General features: G+C 41.6%; 2 protein-coding genes across 2 annotated transcripts; one reads left to right on the top strand and one right to left on the bottom strand.

The window, feature by feature from the left end:
- Positions 1–77: 77 nt before the first annotated feature.
- Positions 78–10,624, bottom strand: bacc1 (BPTF associated chromatin complex component 1). Its single transcript, XM_071338621.1, has 6 exons — positions 10,304–10,624; positions 10,079–10,173; positions 1,652–1,753; positions 1,138–1,364; positions 801–905; positions 78–657 (listed from the first exon to the last, which is right to left on the bottom strand). The coding sequence occupies exons 1-6, from the start codon at positions 10,322–10,324 to the stop codon at positions 593–595; spliced, it is 615 nt and encodes a 204-aa protein (XP_071194722.1). The 5' UTR covers positions 10,325–10,624; the 3' UTR covers positions 78–592.
- A 20-nt stretch (positions 10,625–10,644) lies between these two features.
- On the top strand, positions 10,645–17,712 carry rnasekb (ribonuclease, RNase K b). Its single transcript, XM_071338622.1, has 3 exons — positions 10,645–10,889; positions 16,574–16,656; positions 16,822–17,712. Exons 1-3 carry the CDS (start codon positions 10,812–10,814, stop codon positions 16,964–16,966), a joined length of 306 nt encoding a protein of 101 aa, XP_071194723.1. The 5' UTR covers positions 10,645–10,811; the 3' UTR covers positions 16,967–17,712.
- Positions 17,713–18,455: the final 743 nt, after the last annotated feature.

Here is an 18,455-nt window from a genome sequence, read left to right as displayed (position 1 = left end):
TTTATAACAGCCAGTAGATGGCAGTCTGAACCACTACCCTCTATCACATTCTACGAGCCCAGTGAAACAGACACAAAAGAGATTAACATTTTACTAAACATCAACATAAGAGGAATCATGTCATGCACAACCATTGTGAACAAAATGAAATACCAGTAATAGTTGGATAGCTGGTGTCTTGCATTTTTAAATATCAACCAGTGGTACACAACATGTACACTCACTACGTTACACGATGGACATCTGCACTGAAACACCATTTCTCTCTGGAGATCATGAACAGCATATGTTCAGCTGCAAAACAGTACTTCGAAAATTAGCAGAGCAAATAAATGTTACAATACAAAAAAAGCTATACATCACACAAACTATAGGTTTGTGAGAAACAGCAAAATAGAAGGGTTCCTCAGTAGAAATGCCCCAGACTGAATAGAGATGTACTCGATGGGGAGAGGGGTCTGTTCATAAAAATACACATCTATCTGCTTAAATGTGTCCAAAAAAGCTCTGTAAGAAAGATACTAACTGTAGTCTGCTCTCTGGTGATATAGGGACCGAGTGTTTCCAACCCAATGGTACAGTGGGTTAGAGGTCAGCGAGACAGGAGGGGCAGGTCACTGGAGTTCATGATTAGGCTGGAGTCCAGGTTGAGGCTTTCTGGGAAAACAAGATGAGCCACATAGATTTAAGACAGAACTGATGAAGACTCTATTCAGCTAAATACCTTGGACTTTGGCATAATGCCACAATGTGAACCATGTTGATTGAGAGCCAGTGATGGAGCGGATATTATCATTCACCTTGATCAAAGTTGAGCTTCTTGGTGTTGGAACTATCTCCCAGTCCCTCAATGTCCACCAAGTCGCTGTTTACATCAGAGTCATTCAGAGCACTGAGCGTCACATCTACACACACAGACAGGGAAACATGTTAGTAAACTTGCACATACATTCAAGTCAGCCAATGTTTGGGGTAAACGCATCAGAAGTATTGATTTGAAAAGGGTTAGCATATTTCAAAAGAAATGTCTGTCTTTTCACTATGGATGAAAATGGAATAAACTAAAATCAGTATACAAGCCCTATTCATTACACAATCCCTGCCCCATGACGTAAAGGCCTGTATCATTCCACTTACCTGCTGTTTTCTGTTTCTTGATGGCAGTGGGCATAGAGGGGCTCTGCAGCCCTGTAGTCACGACAACCTGTGAGGTGGGCACTGCGATGACAGTGGGGGCCACGGGTGCTAGTGCGGCTGCCATGATGACTGTGGTCTTCTTGGTGATCTTTTTGGGGGAGTCGGAGGAGAGGGGCACCCTGCTGTCCTCATACAGTTTCCTCTTCACTGTCGTCTTTATCTGGGCTCTGCATAAAACAGAGGAGGCAACAGATTGGTTATGTGATTTTCATACAGGTTTAAACATAGGATGTATAATGGTAAACAAGGTAATTTGCCAACAGAGATGTCAGGAGTTGAAGTCAACCCCGCCAGATGTCTTCTTTAGAAAAAAGGCAGTAAAGATAAAAGATCAATGGATGAAAGATTGTAAGAGTGGGTGCAGTATGATGAGAGAGGGAGAAAGAAAGATTGAAAGTGTGGCAGGCTAGAATAAACATGGATGGCAAGAAAGAGGGGACAGAAGGGTCCTTACACAGTGCGCTCCTTAATCACAGAGCTGATACTGTTCAGATCATCACCGAAGCGCCGCACAGCTGACCGCAGCATCTCGACCTCCGTCTCTGTCCATTTGGCTCTGGGGAGAGGGACATAGTAATGGGAAGAAGAAAGGAGAAGAGTCAGTAGGAAGGTTTCCATTGCCCCAGATTTATCACCCCACAAAAACATTGCGACGTGTAATGGAAACGGGAGATACAAGACACATTTTCTAAAGATCGGCAACATTTTATCCATTCGACGGGTGGATTTTTCCTTTGTCTAACTTTCTTAATTGCGACAAATGACGACGGAAACTGTTTTTCGAATAAATTATGATTGCCGAATAATTTTAAGGGTAGGCGGGGCACGTGATATCACGTAACTATAAGGCTCCACATTTAATTCTAAAGCCAACTACTTGCAAAATCCATTTTAAAACTATTAAAAAAAAAAATCTTTGTAGGGCTTAAAAACTATTACAGACTACAAAAGGGAGACCCAGACGGGAGCTGCACAATGACGCGAGCCTACCAGACGAGCTAAATTCCTTTTATGCTCGCTTCGAGGCAAGAAACACTGAAGCATGCACAAGAGCACCAGCTGTACTGTATGACTGTGTGATAACGCTCTCGGTAGCCGATGTGAGCAAGACCTTTAAACAGGTCAACATTCACAAAGCCCCGGGGCTAGATGGATTACCAGAACGTGTACTCAAAGCATGTGCGGACCAACTGGAAAGTGTCTTCACTGATATTTTCATCTTCTCCCTGACTGAGTCTGTAATACCTACATGTTTCAAGCAGACCACCATAGTCCCTGTGCCAAAGGAAGCGAAGGTAACCAGCCTAAATGATTACCGCCCCGTAGCACTCACGTCGGTAGCCATGAAGTGCTTAGAAAGGCTGGTCATGGTTCACATCAACAGCATCCTCCCGGATACCCTAGACCCACTCCAATTCGCATACCGCCCCAACAGATCCACAGATGACACAATCTCAATCTCACTCCACACTGCCCTTTCCCATCTGGACAAAAAGAACACCTATGTGAGAATGCTGTTCATTGACTGCAGCTCAGCATTCAACACCATAGTGCACACAAAGCTCATCACTAAGCTAAGGATCCTGGGACTAAACACCTCCCTCTGCAACTGGATCCTGGACTTCCTGACGGGCTGCACTCAGGTGGTAAGGGTAGGCAACAACATGTCTACCACGCTGATCCTCAACACTGGGGCCCCTCAGGGGTGTTTACTTAGTCCCCTCCTGTACTCCCTGTTCACCCACGACTGCGTGGCCAAGCATGACTCCAACACCATCATTAAGTTTGCTGATGACAACAGTGGTAGGCCTGATCACCGACAACAATAAGACAGCAGATAGGGAGGTCAGAGAACTGGCAGTGTGGTGCCAGGACAACAACCTCTCCCTCAAGGTGAACAAGACAAAGGAGCTGATCGTGGACTACAGGAAAAGGCTGACCGAACAGGCCTCCATAAACATCAACGGGGCTGTAGTAGAGCGTTTCAAGTTCCTTGGTGTCCACATCACCAATGATCTATCATGGTCGAAACACAACAAGACAGTCATGAAGAGGGCACGACAAAACCTTTACCCCATCAGGAGACTGAAAAGAGATCCTCAAAAGGTTCTACAGCTGCACCATCAAGAGCATCCTGACTGGTTGCATCACCGCCTGGTATGGCAACTGCTCGGCATCTGACCGTAAGGTGCTACAGAGGGTAGTGCGTACGGCCCAGTACATCACTGGGGCCAAGCTTCCTGTAATCCAGGACCTATATAATAGGCGGTGTCAGAGGAAAGCCCATAAAATTGTCAGACTCCAGTCACCCAAGTCAGGCTGTTTTCTCTGCTACCGGCAAGCGGTACCGGAGCGCCAAGTCTAGGACTAAAAGGCTCCTACCCCCAAGCCATAAGACTGCTGAACAAAATGGCCACCGGACTATTACATTAACCTCACCTCCATTTGTTTTCTACACTGCTGCTACTCGCTGTTTATTATCTATGCAGTCACTTCACCCCTACCTACATGTACAGTCGTGGCCAAAAGTTTTGAGAATGACACATATATTAATTTTCAAAGTCTGCTGCCTCAGTTTGTATGATGGCAATTTGCATATACTCCAGAATGTTATGAAGAGTGATCAGATGAATTGCAATTATTTGCAAAGCCCCTCTTTGCCATGCAAATGAATTGAATCCCCAAAAATCATTTCCATCATGTCAGTGATTCTCTCGTTAACACAGGTGTGAGTGTTGACGAGGACAAGGCTGGCGATCACTCTGTCATGCTGATTGAGTTTGAATAACAGACTGGAAGCTTCAAAAGGAGGGTGGTGCTTGGAATCATTGTTCTTCCTCTGTCAAGCATGGTTACCTGCAAGGAAACACGTGCCGTCATCATTGCTTTGCACAAAAAGGGCTTCACAGGCAAGGATATTGCTGCCAGAAAGATTGCACCTAAATCAACCATTTATCGGATCATCAAGAACTTCAAAGAGAGCGGTTCAATTGTTGTGAAGAAGGCTTTAGGGCGCCCAAGAAAGTCCGTCTCCTAAAGTGGATTCAGCTGTGGGATCGGGGCACCACCAGTACAGAGCTTGCTCAGGAATGGCAGCAGGCAGGTGAGAGTGCATCTGCACGCACAGTGAGGCGAAGTTCTTTTGGAGGATGGCCTGGTGTCAAGAAGGGCAGCAAAGAAGCCACTTCTCTCCAGGGAAAACATCAGGGACAGACTGATATTCTGCAAAAGGTACAGGGATTGGACTGCTGAGGACTGGGGTAAAGTCATTTTCTCTGATGAATCCCCTTTCCGATTGTTTGGGGCATCTGGAAAAAAGCTTGTCTGGAGAAGACAAGGTGAGCGCTACCATCAGTCCTGTGTCATGCCAACAGTAAAGCATCCTGAGACCATTCATGTGTGGGATTGCTTCTCAGCCAAGGGAGTGGGCTCACTTACAATTTTGCCTAAGAACACAGCCATGAATAAAGAATGGTACCAACACATCCTCTGAGAGCAACTTCTCCCGACCATCCAGGAACAGTTTGGTGACGAACAATGCCTTTTCCAGCATGATGGAGCACCTTGCCATAAGGCAAAAGTGATAACTACGTGGCTCGGGAAACAAAACATTGATATTTTGGGTCCATGGCCAGGAAACTCCCCAGACCTTAATCCCATTGAGAATTTGTGGTCAATCCTCAAGAGGCGGGTGGACAAACAAAAACCCACAAATTCTGTCTAACTCCAAGCATTGATTATGCAAGAATGGGCTGCCATCAGTCAGAATGCGGCCCAGAAGTTAATTGACAGCATGCCAGGACAGATTGCAGAGGACTTGAAAAAGAAGGGTCAACACTGCAAATATTGACTCTTTGCATCAACTTCATGTAATTGTCAATAAAAGCCTTTGACACTTATGAAATGCTTGTAATTATACTTCACTATTCCATAGTAACATCTGAGAAAAATATCTAAAGACACTGAAGCAGCAAACTTTGTGAAAATTCATTTTTGTGTCATTCTCAAAACTTTTGGCCACAACTGTACAAATGACCTCTAACCTGTACCCCCACACACTGACTCGGTACCGGTACCCCCTGTATATAACCTTGTTATTGTTATGTTATTGTGTTACTTTAGCTTATTTGCTAACTATTTTCTTAACTCTTCTTGAACTGCACTGTTGGTTAAGTGCTTGTAAGGTCTACACTTGTTGTATTCGGAGCATGTGACAAATAAAGTTTGATTTGATTTGACAAGGATTGTCCTGACTTTCAAGAATGCCTGAACTGCTTCGCCTTCTTTTTCTGGTCGGCTGGATGCAAGTTTCACCATCCAATTATTTCAGATCTACAGGATAGCAACTACACCATGGCAGGGACCATGGAGATATGTTGGCACATGAGAATTATTAGAATATTAGTCAATTCTTGCGTTCTATAAATGCTGGCTTTTGTGGGCTCGTGAAACATATACAGTGCATTCGAAAAGTATTCAGACCCTTTGACTTTTTCCACATTGTTACATTACAGCCTTATTCTAAAATGTATTAAATCGTTTCCCACCCTCCATCTACACACAATAAAAATAAAAAAAATGAATTTTTTGCTAATTTCTATAAAATAAAAAAACAGATATCAAATGTGCATATGTAATCAGACCCTTTACTCAGTACTTTGTTGAAGTACATTTGGCAACGATTATAGCCTGGAGTCTTCTTAAGCTTGGCACACCTGTATTTAGGGAGTTTCTCCTATTCTTCTCTGCAGATCATCTCAAGCTCTGTCAGGTTGGATGGAGAGCATCGCTGCACAGTTATTTTCAGGTCTCGGCAGAGATGTTCGATTGGGTTCAAGTCCGGGCTCTGGATGGGCCACTCAAGGACATTCAGAGACTTGTCCCGAAGCCACTCTTGCATTGTCTTGGCTGTGTGCTTCGGGTTGTTGTCCTTTTGGAAGGTAAACCTTCGCCCCCAGTCTGAGGTCCTTCAGCAGATCTCTCTGTACTTTGCTCCGTTAACCTTACCCTCAATCCTGACTAGTCTCGCAGACCCTGCCGCTGAAAAACATCCCCACAGCACGATGCTGCCACCACCATGCTTCACCGTAGGGATGGTGTCAGGTTTCCACCAGACCTGACGCTTGGCATTCAGGCCAAAGAGTTCAATCTTGGTTTCATCAGACCAGAGAATCTTGTTTCTCATGGTCTGAGAGTGCTTTACGTGGCCTTTGGCAAACTGCAAGCAGGTCTCGGAGCTCTACGGACAATTCGACCTCATGGCTTAGTTTTTGCTCTGATATGCACTGTTAACTAAGGGAACTTATATAGACGTGTGTGCCTTTCCAAATCAATTGAATTTATCACAGTTGGACTCCAATCAAGTTGTAGAAACATCAAGGATGATCAATGGAAACAGGATGCACGTGATCTCAAGTCTCATAGCAAAGGGTCTGAATACATATTAAATATAAAAAACATAACTTATTTACATAAACATGCAAACATTTCTAAAAACCTGTTTTTGCTTTGTCATTATGTGGTATTTTGTGTAGATTGTTGAGGGGGAAAAATCCATCCATTTTAGAATAAGGCTGTAACGTAACAAAATGCGGCAAATTCAGTCAATGCGGAACATTTTAAGAACTTTGAAAGTTTCTTCAAGTGCAGTTGCAAAAACCATCAAGCGCTATGATGAAACTGGCTCTAATGAGGACCGCTACAGGAAAGGAAGACCCAGAGTTACCTCTGCTGCAGAGTCAACTGCACCTCAGATTGCAGCCATAATAAATGCTTCACAGAGTTCAAGCAACAGACACATCTCAACATCAACTGTTCAGAGGAGACTGTGTCAACCAGGCCTTCATGGTCGAATTGCTGCAAGGAAACCACTACTAAAGGACACCAATAAGAAGAAGAGACTTGCTTTGCTTTGACAATAGACCGGTGGAAATCTGTCCTTTGGTCTGATGAGTCCAAATTTGAGATTTTTGGTTCCAACCGCTGTGTCTTTGTGAGACACAGAGTAGGTAAACGGATGATCTCTGCATGTGTGGTTCCCACCGTGAAGCATGGAGGAGGTGTGATGGTGCTTTGCTGGTGACAATGTGATTTATTTAGAATTCAAGGCACACTTAACCAGCATGGCTACCACAGCATTCTGCAGCCATACGCCATCCCATCTGGTTTGCACTTAGTGGGACTATCATTTGTTTTTCAACAGGACAATGACCCAAAACCCACCTCCAGATTTTATAAGGGCTATTTGACCAAGGAAATTGATGGAGTGCCGCATCAGATGACCAAGCCTCCACAATCACCCGACCACAACCCAATTGAGATGGTTTGGGATGAGTTGGACCGCAGAGTGAAGGAAAAGCAGCCAACAAGCGCTCAGCATGTGTGGGAGCTCCTTCAAGACTGTTGGAGAAAACAATCCTCATGACGCTGGTTGAGAGAATGCCAAGAGTGTGCAAGCTGTCATCAAGGCAAAGGGTGGTTATTTTGAAGAATCTCAAATATATTTGATTTGTTTAACACTTTTCTTTGTTGGTTACTACATGATTCAACAATGTAGGTTATTGCGAATAAGTTTATTTTTGGTGTGACGTCATTACATCCAGCTGTTTTTATTGACACGACAGTTAAATGGAAATGAAATTGTCGCATCTATTTTCAATGCAATCTTTGTAAACTTTGACAAAAAATAAATAATAATAATAATCACTGCTACTGTTATTGCTGGACAATTCCACGGTATGTCAAACAAAAACAAACGACTGCAAAGTTAAACCATATAACTATGCACAACTAGCAGTGGCGATTTTAGCATGTAAATCTTGGTGGGGCAAAAAAAAATCAAGTGGAATGCATGCCAGCAAAGCCACTACACAACACTAAACAATACATTAATTGCACTATAACGGTGACAAACGGTGCCCACAAACTGTTAGGGGCTACATAAAGCTGTCCCAACATCTTACCACTGCTACACCTGGCTATCAGCGGAGCCTTGTCTGGCAGCGAAACAGTTCAACAGTTCACTGTCTTTTAAAAAAACATAGCTGATATGGCTGACTTGCTTAAACAAATGTGGTTTCTCATGACAATTGAGATGTACAAACTATGGCATAAGGGGACGACAAGCGGATAAGAGGCAATCCGTAATTTCGATTAAGACAATGAGCGAGCTAGGACGGACGTAACGTTAGTCAATATAACTATTTGTTTAGCACTTTTGAAATGTCATGAATTCTGTTGCTGTACATGGGCTGTTCTTACAGTGCTCTCCCTGTACACCAAGTTAGAACCGTAGGATAAATAAAGGGGGCATATAAGCAGATAATGAAAGCTCTTACAATATTCAATGATTACATTTCTCTAAAACAGGTTATAGGCTACAGAAGAAGTCAGAACAGTAGGTGAAATTAAGAGGGGTAAATAGACCAAATTATTAGGGTGAGGCACATGGGCTACTAACATTTTTTATTTAACCTTTATTTAACCAGGTAGGCTAGTTGAGAACAAGTTCTCATTTGCAACTGCGACCTAGCCAAGATAAAACATAGCAATTCGACACATACAACAACACAGAGTTACACATGGAATAAACAAAACTGTCAATAATACAGTAGAACAAAAGAAAACAAAGTCTATATACAGTGAGTGCAAATGAGGTAAGATAAGGGAGTTAAGGCAATAAATAGGCCATGGTGGCGAAGTAATGTGGGCAATGATCGGTTGAATAGCATGCATTTAGTTTTACTTGCATTTAAGAGCAGTTGGAGGCCACGGAAGGAGAGTTGTATGGCATTGAAGCTCGTCTGGAGGTTAGTTAACACAGTGTCCAAAAAGGGGCCAGAAGTATACAGAATGGTGACTGTTTATCATTTTTAACTTGGAAAAGAGCCCCTTAATCTCAGATTTAGCACCACACAGCCACTGTCACTGATTCCTTCCAAACCACTTGTTGAATTTGAGATTTCCAACTTGTTGTGTAATGTTTATGCCCGATGAGCACCGATACGTTTTATTTATAATTTCTCTTCATATGACAAGGATTAAAAAGGATTTGCCAGTAGATTGTTGACTTGATTCATGATGATGACTGCTAGCTAAGATTTTGAAAGTATGATGTTGACATGATCAGTCCAATCAAAGCTACTGTACATATAATATGATTTGAAGTAATTTTATCTGTGGCCAATGACCTTGAGCCTTCTTGGATGGGCACTTCTATGACAGTAGCCAAAGGGCTTGAATTTTCAATGTCTCCTCTTACACATGGCAGTGACGTAAAGTCCCCATGAGTGACAGAATACTGAGCCAATCCCAGCGCCACGCTCTGTATTTTCTGCTGGCTTGCCCCACCACCACAGAAAGCATTGACTGAGCTAGGCTAAAACACCTGCATTTTGGAGCTGCCTTACTCAAGAAAATAAAAAAAGAGACCATGTTTGTATGCGGCTTTATTAACTCAATATATATTTGTACATTGTTCGAAACTGATATGTGACACATATTAATGCCAAAATAACATGCAAAACAGGCAAGCCCCCCCCAAAAAAAATCATGACGGGCCACCACTGACAACTACTACTTTTAACAAAAATCCATTTACTTTTATTACATTTTTGACGGTTTGTGCTGTCATTCTATTACCAAACGTTGCATCCGCATTATTATTCAAGTAAATGTATTTTTGTCAAATTTTCTGTGGAAATTGTTAAGTAGTCCTTGTGCATAGAGTTGTATGGTATGTTTAACTTAGCAATCAATGGATTTTGTTTGACATATATTTTAAAGTGAAAAATCGGAGTCTCAGCATCACTCTGTTATTGTGGAATAACTACTCCTTAATCCCCATATTGTTTTGAGTGAGTGAAAGAGAGTGTACACTCACCCTGCAGGGCTAGAGTCAGCTACTGGATGCAGCTGCATGGTAAGCTCACCCAGCTTGGTGAAGGCTGCTCCTGCTGCAGAGAAGATTTCTCCCACCTGTCACAGAAATAGATACATGGAAACGTAATAGTATTGAATTAGCTTAGGGCCATATCATATGACGCATTCACACCATGGTTACTAGTAAAATAGAGAAGCACTGTTTAAGATCTTAGACAGTTCGTACCTTAGTAGAGGCTGAAGTCATTTTGGGCTGTTACTGTAGCTCGCTATCCCAGGCAACAACAATAGCAAATGTCTTAAGGGAAGCTAACGTTAGCAGGGTAGTTACAATAAAAGGCGGCAAATTAAGCGTTTCAACAATTAAGACGCAAGACAAATTCGCATAGACTAATGCGTTTACGAAGTGTAACTTTATTGTTTGAAAACTACATTTTTCAATTTCGCAACAAGACGGTCAAATAAATTAATAAAGATTTGTTAACTAACTAGCTAGCTAGCTAGCCTGGTGACTGTCGCGCGAGATTCGAGAAAGGAAGAAGGCGGGGCCTGACTGAGGACCAATTTTGATTGGCTTTCGTACCGCAATAGACGAACATTTACGGAAATGAACGAAGGAAACGATTGTCATCTTATGGAGTCTAGGACGACGCTCGTCCTTTGAGAAAAGAAAATACTGTTTTAGATTAGTGTATCGAAATTGTTTGTTTTGTTAGAAAAGATAAAGTACAAGGATGCCATCCCTTTTATTCTGTGGTCCGAAAATGGCCGCTTGTGGAATAGTGATCAGCATATGGGGAGTCATCATGCTGGTAAGGATTAGCTGGCTAACGTTAGCTTCCACCCCATCCTTGCCAGTAAAGTATCTGCTATAGCTAGCTAGCGTTAGTTATAGGTCGTGTCACGATTTTCCACCTTTCGATATTAGCTACTTAACAGTCATGTTTTTTGATAAGACACCTGTAGGTGATTGTGGGCTAAAGTAACTTTAGCTTTTCATTATCTGATAATTAGAGCCTAGTTGGGCTGCCGCAAGCTAGCTAGCAGCCTGGAGACCAAATGTTGAATTGCATTGGATTCAACGTCGGGCATAAATTAGCATTTGGATCAGGAAAGTTTCCTCTCACGACCTCTACAAACCAGGATGTTAAATAAAATAATACTTACTTTACCGGTTGGTCCGTTTGCAGGTAGGAATGTGTCACACTATATCCACAGGAAAGTATAATCAGTGGTCGCATTATTAGCTTTCAGAAATCTGCATTTTAAAAACATTTTAAAAACGCGGCTTAAACCAGTGTGCACATAGCATGTCTTCTCTTGAGAGCCAGATCTGCCTTCTGCGGCCTTTCTCAATAGCAAGGCTATGCTCACTGAGTCTGTACATAGTCAAAGATTTCCTTAATTTTGGGTCAGTCACGGTGGTCAGGTATTCTGCCACTGTGTACTCTCTGTTTAGGGCCAAATAGCACTGTAGTTTTTCTGTTTTTGTCAAGTAATTATCTGTGTGTTCTCAAGATTTGGTTGGGTCTAATTGTGTTTTTGTCCTGGGGTTCTGTTTGTGAACAGAGCCCAAAGACCAGCTTGCTTAGGGGGCTCTTTTCCAGGTTTATTATTTCTCTGTAGGTTATGGAAGGCTTAGTAATTGCTTTCCTTTTAAGTGGTTGTAGAATTTAATTATTCCTTTCTGGATTTTTATCATTAGCGGGTATCGGCCTAATTCTGCTCTGCATGCATTATTTGGTGTTTTATGTTGTACACTGAGGATATTTTTTGCAGAGTCTCAATTTGGTGTTTGTCCCATTTTGTGAATTCTTTGTTGGTGAGCGGACCCCAGACCTCACAACCATAAACGGCAATGGGTTCTATAACTGATTCCAGTATTGTTAGTCAGATCCTAATTGGTATGGTGGGTATAGTTTGTGGAACGTTCCAACAGGAATCTATTTCAAAAACTTTGTAAAGTACAAGGTTGCCAACAAACAACACATACAAAGTAGCACGATCAATTAACTAGCTGCCGAATAGGCATCAACTCACCTCGTAGCTTATTCTTAAACTTTTTGTTGGCAACCTTGTTATTTACAACGTTTTTGGAACAGATTCCTGTTGAAACGTTCCACAAATTATACCCACCATAATTGATATGTAAAATGTTATGTTCTTTTGATGGCATAGAAGGCCCTTGCCTTGTCTCTCAGATCGTTCACAGCTTTGTGGAAGTTACCTATGGCACTGAGGTATATATAGATTTTTTTGTGTGCTCTAGGGCATTCGTGGTCCTGGGAACTGGACCTTTTTTGGAACACCATTACTTTTGTCTCACTGAGATTTACTGTCAGGGCCCAGGTCTGACAGAATCTGTGCAGAAGATCTAGGTGTTGCTGTAGGCCCTCCTTGGTTGGGGACAGAAGCACCAGATCATCAGCAAACAGTAGACATTTGACTAAAGATTCTGGTAGGGTGAGGCCGGGTGCAGCGAACTGTTTTATTGGCCATGCCAATTCGTTGATATATATATCTATATATTTTTTTAAATCATGTTTTGAAGAGGGTGGGGCTTAAGCTGCATCCCAGTCTCATCTCCCAGCCCTATGGAAATAAATGTTTCTTTGCCAATTTTAACCGCACACTTGTTGTTTGTCTACATGGATTTTATAATGTCGTATGTTTTTCTCCCAACACCACTTTCCATCAATTTGTATAGCAGGCTCTCATGCCAAATTAGGTCGAAAGCTTCTTTTTTTTAAATCAACAAAGCATGAGAAGACTTTGTCTTTGTTTTGGTTTGTTTGTTTGTCAATTAGGGTGTGCAGGGTGAATACGTGGTCTGTTGTACGGTAATTTGGTTAAAAAAAACAATTTGACATTTTGCTCAGTACATGGTTTTTGCTGAGGAAATGTACAAGTCTGCTGTTAATGATAATGCAGAGGATTTTCCCAAGGTTGCTGTTGACACGTCCCACGGTAGTTATTGGGGTCAAATTTGTCTCTACTTTTGTGGATTGAGGTGATCAGTCTTTGGTTCCAAATATTGGGGAATTTGCCATAGCTGAGGATGATGGTAAAGAGTTTAAGTATAGCCAATTGGAATTTGTGGTGTGTATATTTTATCATTTCATTTAGGATACCATCAACCCCATAGGCCTTTTTGGGTTGGAGGGTTTGTATTTTGTCCTGTAGTTCATTCAATGTAATTGGAGAATCCAGTGGGATTCTGGTAGTCTTTAATAGTTCATTCTAATATTTGTAATTGATCATGTATGTTTTTGCTGTTTGTTCTTTATCCCTCTCGCTTTACCTCTTCCTCTCGGTCATGTCTAGATGGCATCCAGCTATGGTCAACTTTACTCTGTTTCTGGGGAGTAAAGTTTCTATCTCGCATAGCTCATTAATATGCCCTTGTGGTTTTGTGTGTGTATATTTTTATTTTATTTTTTTATATAAATGTATACATTTATTTGTGGGTCCAAGGATACAACAATGAATAATGTAGAACAAATAAATACCAACAAAGGATAACTTACAATAATGAACACCTTATGAAGCAGCTGTGAACCTGGCAATATTAAAGATTTTAATACACAACGGTACCAAAACCTATCAAAGTTTGCCATTAATTTATTTTCAGATTTTTTGTACACTCACAGACTAAAATACTGAATTCTGGTGTGTGGGATATAGAGGAGGTGGTTGCTGTGTGGGTGGGAGGTTCTGCCTGTCACTTGTTCTCAACAGGCAGCCAGTCTCAGAAGGGGGACTTGAAGGAGACTGCAAAGTCCAGGCACTGCTGCTCTCTTTGTTCTGAGTGTTTGCAGTGCTAGTGTTTTTAATCTGTGTATTTCACATATTTATGTACCCAGTATGATAGAGCAAGAACTTTCTTAGCAGATAATGACAACAGTAGCTGTAGATGATGTAATGAAAAGTTGGAGGGTGGTTGGTAATGGAGGACATCAGGTGGATCCACGTCTGGGTGTTGAACAGAACCCCTAGGTCCTGGAGAACAGGAGCAGAGTTAAAGGGAACAGGGTAGGAGACAGATGTAAACAAGCAAACACACAGGTTACACTTTACTGTGAGAAAATGTGATGGATTAGTGCAGTGTTATAAATGGGAGATATGTACCTTACAACACATTTGGAAGGTATAGCCTACCTCAAGCTGGTCCGACTCAGAGCACAGAAAATCAGACTGATCCGAACTCACTGGTTCTGGTGGACGGGATACCTCCTGGTCCATTCACCAAACCTGGAGGAGGGGGTAGGAAAGCAATATCTATTGACAATGTAAGACATTGAAATATGTCTTATGTACCATAGAAAACAAATTGTAAAAAATGTATAAACACAAGCCATTGGTGACAGAATATAACCGTTCTGGCTAGCTAGCCAGCTCCTGTAGCTGGCTAAGCAGGCTGAGGTATATAAGTACAGTAGCTAGCAACGTCAATCTAAAAACAGCTTAAATGATTTGTTCCTATTTAACAATATGTACTTAAATACAGTGGCTTGTGAAAGTATTCACCCCTCTTGGCATTTTTCCTATTTTGTTGCCTTACAACTTGGAATTACATTTTTTGGGGGGGGTTGTATTATTTGATTGATACAGCATGCCTACCACTTTGAAGATGCAAAATATTTATTGTGAAAAAAAGAAATGAAAAAAAAAAAGAAAAAGAACTTGAGCGTGCATAACTATTCAGCACTCCCAAAGTCAATACTTTGTAGAGCCACCTTTTGCAGCAATTACAGCTGCAAGTCTCTTGGGGTATGTCTATAAGCTTGGCACATCTAGCTACTGGGATTTTTGGCCATTCTTCAATGCAAAACTGCTCCAGCTCCTTCAAGTTGGATGGGTTCCACTGGTGTACAGCAATCTAAGTCATACCACAGATTCTCAATTGGATTGAGGTCAGGGCTTTGACTAGGCCATTCCAAGACATTTACATGTTTCCCCTTAAACCACTCAAGTGTTGCTTTAGCAGTATGCTTAGTCATTGTCCTGCTGGAAGATGAACCTCCGTCCCAGTCTCAAATCTCTTGAAGACTGAAACGGGTTTCCCTCAAGAATTTCCCTGTATTTAGCGCCATCCATCATTCCTTCAATTCTGACCAGTTTCCCAGTCCCTGCCCGATGGGGAAAACCTCCCCACAGCATGCTGCTGCCACCACCATGTTTCACTGTGGGGATGATGTTCTCGGGGTGATAAGGTGTCGGGTTTGCGCCAGACATAGCGTTTTCCTTGATGGCCAAAAAGCTACATTTTAGTCTCATCTGACCAGAGTACCATCTTCCGCATGTTTGGGGAGTCTCCCACATGCATTTTGTCGAACACCAAACATGTTTGCTTATTTTTTTCTTTAACAATGGCTTTCTTCTGGCCACTCTTCTGTAAAGCTCAGCTCTGTGGAGTGTACGACTTAAAGTGGTCCTATGGACAGATACTCCAATCTCTTCTGTGGAGCTTTGCAGCTCCTTCAGGGTTATCTTTGGTCTCTTTGTTGCCTCTGATTAATGCCCTCCTTGCCTGGTCTGTGAGTTTTGGTGGGCGGCCCTCTCTTGGCAGGTTTGTTGTGGTGCCATATTCTTTCCATTTTTCAATAATGGATTTAATGGTGCCCCGTGGCATGTTCAAAGTTTCTGATATTTTTTTATAACCCAACCCTGATCTGTTATTTTCCTACAACTTTGTCCCTGACCTGTTTGGAGAGCTCCTTGGTCTTCATGGTGACACTTGCTTAGGGTTGTTGCAGACTCTGGGCCTTTCAGAACAGGTGTATATGTACTGAGATTATGTGACACTTAGATTGCACACAGGTGGATTTTATTTAACTAATTATGTGACTTCTAAAGGTAATTGGTTGCACCATATCTTATTTAGGGGCTTCATAGCAACGGGGGTGAATACATATGCACGCAACACTTTATTTTTTGAAACGAGTAATTTTTTTGAATTTCACTTCACCAATTTGGACTATTCTGTCTGTCCATTACATGAAATCCAAATAAATTACAGGTTGTAATGCAACAAAATAGGAAAAATGCGGGGTGAATACTTTTGCAAGGCACTGTAAAGACATACATGGTAAAGAAAATGTTCTCTTCCCAGTCGGTCCTCTGAAGAAGCAGGTAGTTAGCAGGTTGTCAATGCCAAAAACACTGTCCTTGGAGAGCAAATCTGAGGTAATCATTTTGCGAGGACTAGGTGAGTGTTTGAGGTGAACTAGGACTGCCCGCATCCTCCTTCGCAACCGCTACGAGGTAAAAAGGAGCCAAGCAACCAGCATAGCAACGGATGCTTTGGTTCATTACGTAATCCGGTCAGAATGTTGCAAGTTTTGGCAACAGAGGCTAGAACTCATCGAATCCCGTAGAGGGGGACACTATTTGGCATGACAGGCCCTAATTGGCCCCGTAATCCAAACCCCTTTACTCTCTGACTACACTGAATGTGCATAATGCATAACATATGTATTCTCTTGTTGTATTGTAGGTGATGTTGGGGATCTTCTTCAGTGCAAAGTCTGCTGTACTGATTGAGGACGTGCCCTTCACAGAGGAGGACATCCGCAATGAGTAAGTGGTGTGAAGAAAAGGAACCATTAGACCCTTACAATGAACTGAGTTTCTCTTCTAGTTTAGATCCCTTTTGAATTCACCCTTAGAAAACCATCCCATGTTGTCTCTCTTGGGTTTTCCCTCAAACTCAACTCTTTCTTTCATCTCTCTCTCTGCCCACAGTAAGAACCCCCCGGGGACCATATATGGACTCTACAACCAGGTGGGCATCAACTGCTTCATCGCAGCAGCCATTTATGTTGCAGTGGGGGCGGTGTCACTCTGCCAGGTTCGACTCAACAAGCGCCAGGAGTACATGGTGACATAAGTTCCCCTGCAGCATCAGAAGATTACACACACACACACACACACACACACACACACACACACACACACACTCTATTTCAAGTTCTCAAGGGAAGCAACCTTATAAAAAGCTATTTATTTGTAACTTCAGAGTAAAACATTCAACATAAGTCCTCTCTGTTATATGCTAATGACTGAAATCTATCATTCCTTGTATTTGCATACAACTATTTATTGAATTGACCAAAACTGTAACCCAAACATGCAAACTGTAAATTGATCATGGTGAATAAAATTGTAAATCTTGTTCCCCTCAAGGACCATTTCAGTGCATACATCATGTGTGCTAGATAACTCAACACAAATTCCTAGATGCAACAGAAACTACAAAGTTACAAAAAGATGTAGAATGATCTCCTGTTTCAATTGAGAAATCTGAATATACTGCAAATTCATAATGGTCAATGTTGGTCAAATCAAGAGAGATGTCAAAAATGGTTAAATATGTACATTTTGTGTACTGTCTTTTGTGTTTGTGCTGTTGTGAATTGTATGCTGTTGAGATATAGCTCTTAATTTGTTAGTCACTTATGTAGTAGTTCCTCAGAAAAATATGGTGCACCAAATGTTTGAATGAAGTATTTATTTAATGTGTTTGTTTTCCTGAGTGTAATGATGTGAAAGGATCTAACTAAATGGTACTTGATGTGAAGGACCTCAGTCTCTTGTAGATGTTCCCTGCAATAAACGGGAAGGATAAAAAGGAAATTGCTTCCTTGACTATACATGTTTGACAAAAGGCCATAGCCTCCCTGAAAAGAAAACATGACGGTGGCAAGGATAAACATTGGGGTTTGATGGGCTCTATTCAATCCATATCGCGGAAGTTCAGCATTAAAGCCCAATTGAAATTTAAAGGCAATGGTCCCGCGTTGACGGAGACTGCATTTACGGTAAACGCTGCATATGTCTGCTCAATTGGAAATTATCATTACATTTTTATCACGCATACAGATTGAAATAGAGCCCTATGTACAGTATTTATAATACAGGCATCAGCCAGGTCTCTTTTCAGCTTCTAATAAAAGCAATTTCTTTTAGCTGAATACATTGTGTATAATAGTTTAAAGATAGAAACCCATTACCCCTCTCTTACCACTTGTGAAATACAATGGTTTTACATGCGGAATTAAACTGAAATCAGACAAATCTTGGATTCAATGATATTTTGTTTGTGGTGTACCACTTCAGCTCAGTTCATTACAAAATGAAAAAGTATAAGTAAAAATACAAATCAATACATTAACAATTATATTCTAGCTCAAGTCATTGGTTATGTGGCCAAAGTTGCCAGTAATCCAACTTTCATCCACAAAACCTTTTATCATTCAGGATGGACTTCAATCTTTGTGAGAGTTGTAATTCTATTGCCTTGTATTTTTGCCTCTGCAGAAAGCGGCATTATCTTAAGAAGCCTCTCTCCAAAGTCTCCCTCAAGTTTAATGCCATAG

This window comes from Salvelinus alpinus, chromosome 13 (genome assembly GCF_045679555.1).
Source record: "Salvelinus alpinus chromosome 13, SLU_Salpinus.1, whole genome shotgun sequence".
NCBI classification, from domain to species: Eukaryota; Metazoa; Chordata; class Actinopteri; order Salmoniformes; family Salmonidae; genus Salvelinus; species Salvelinus alpinus.
Note: the sequence above shows the minus strand (reverse complement) of the source record. Positions and strands in the feature narration are given on the sequence as shown.

What these genes read in the sequence shown, in the direction of transcription:
- bacc1 (XM_071338621.1), bottom strand. Translation starts at nt 10,324, where the DNA reads ATGACTTCAGCCTCTACTAAG. An exon ending in TGACTTCAGCCTCTACTAAG is followed by an intron (nt 10,174 to 10,303) that starts GTACGAACTGTC and finishes TTTCTGTGACAG; the next exon opens with GTGGGAGAAATCTTCTCTGC. An exon ending in GAAGCTCAACTTTGATCAAG is followed by an intron (nt 658 to 800) that starts GTGAATGATAAT and finishes TTGTTTTCCCAG; the next exon opens with AAAGCCTCAACCTGGACTCC.
- rnasekb (XM_071338622.1), top strand. Translation starts at nt 10,812, where the DNA reads ATGCCATCCCTTTTATTCTGTGGTCCGAAAATGGCCGCTTGTGGAATA. An exon ending in TATGGGGAGTCATCATGCTG is followed by an intron (nt 10,890 to 16,573) that starts GTAAGGATTAGC and finishes GTTGTATTGTAG; the next exon opens with GTGATGTTGGGGATCTTCTT. An exon ending in GAGGAGGACATCCGCAATGA is followed by an intron (nt 16,657 to 16,821) that starts GTAAGTGGTGTG and finishes CTCTGCCCACAG; the next exon opens with TAAGAACCCCCCGGGGACCA.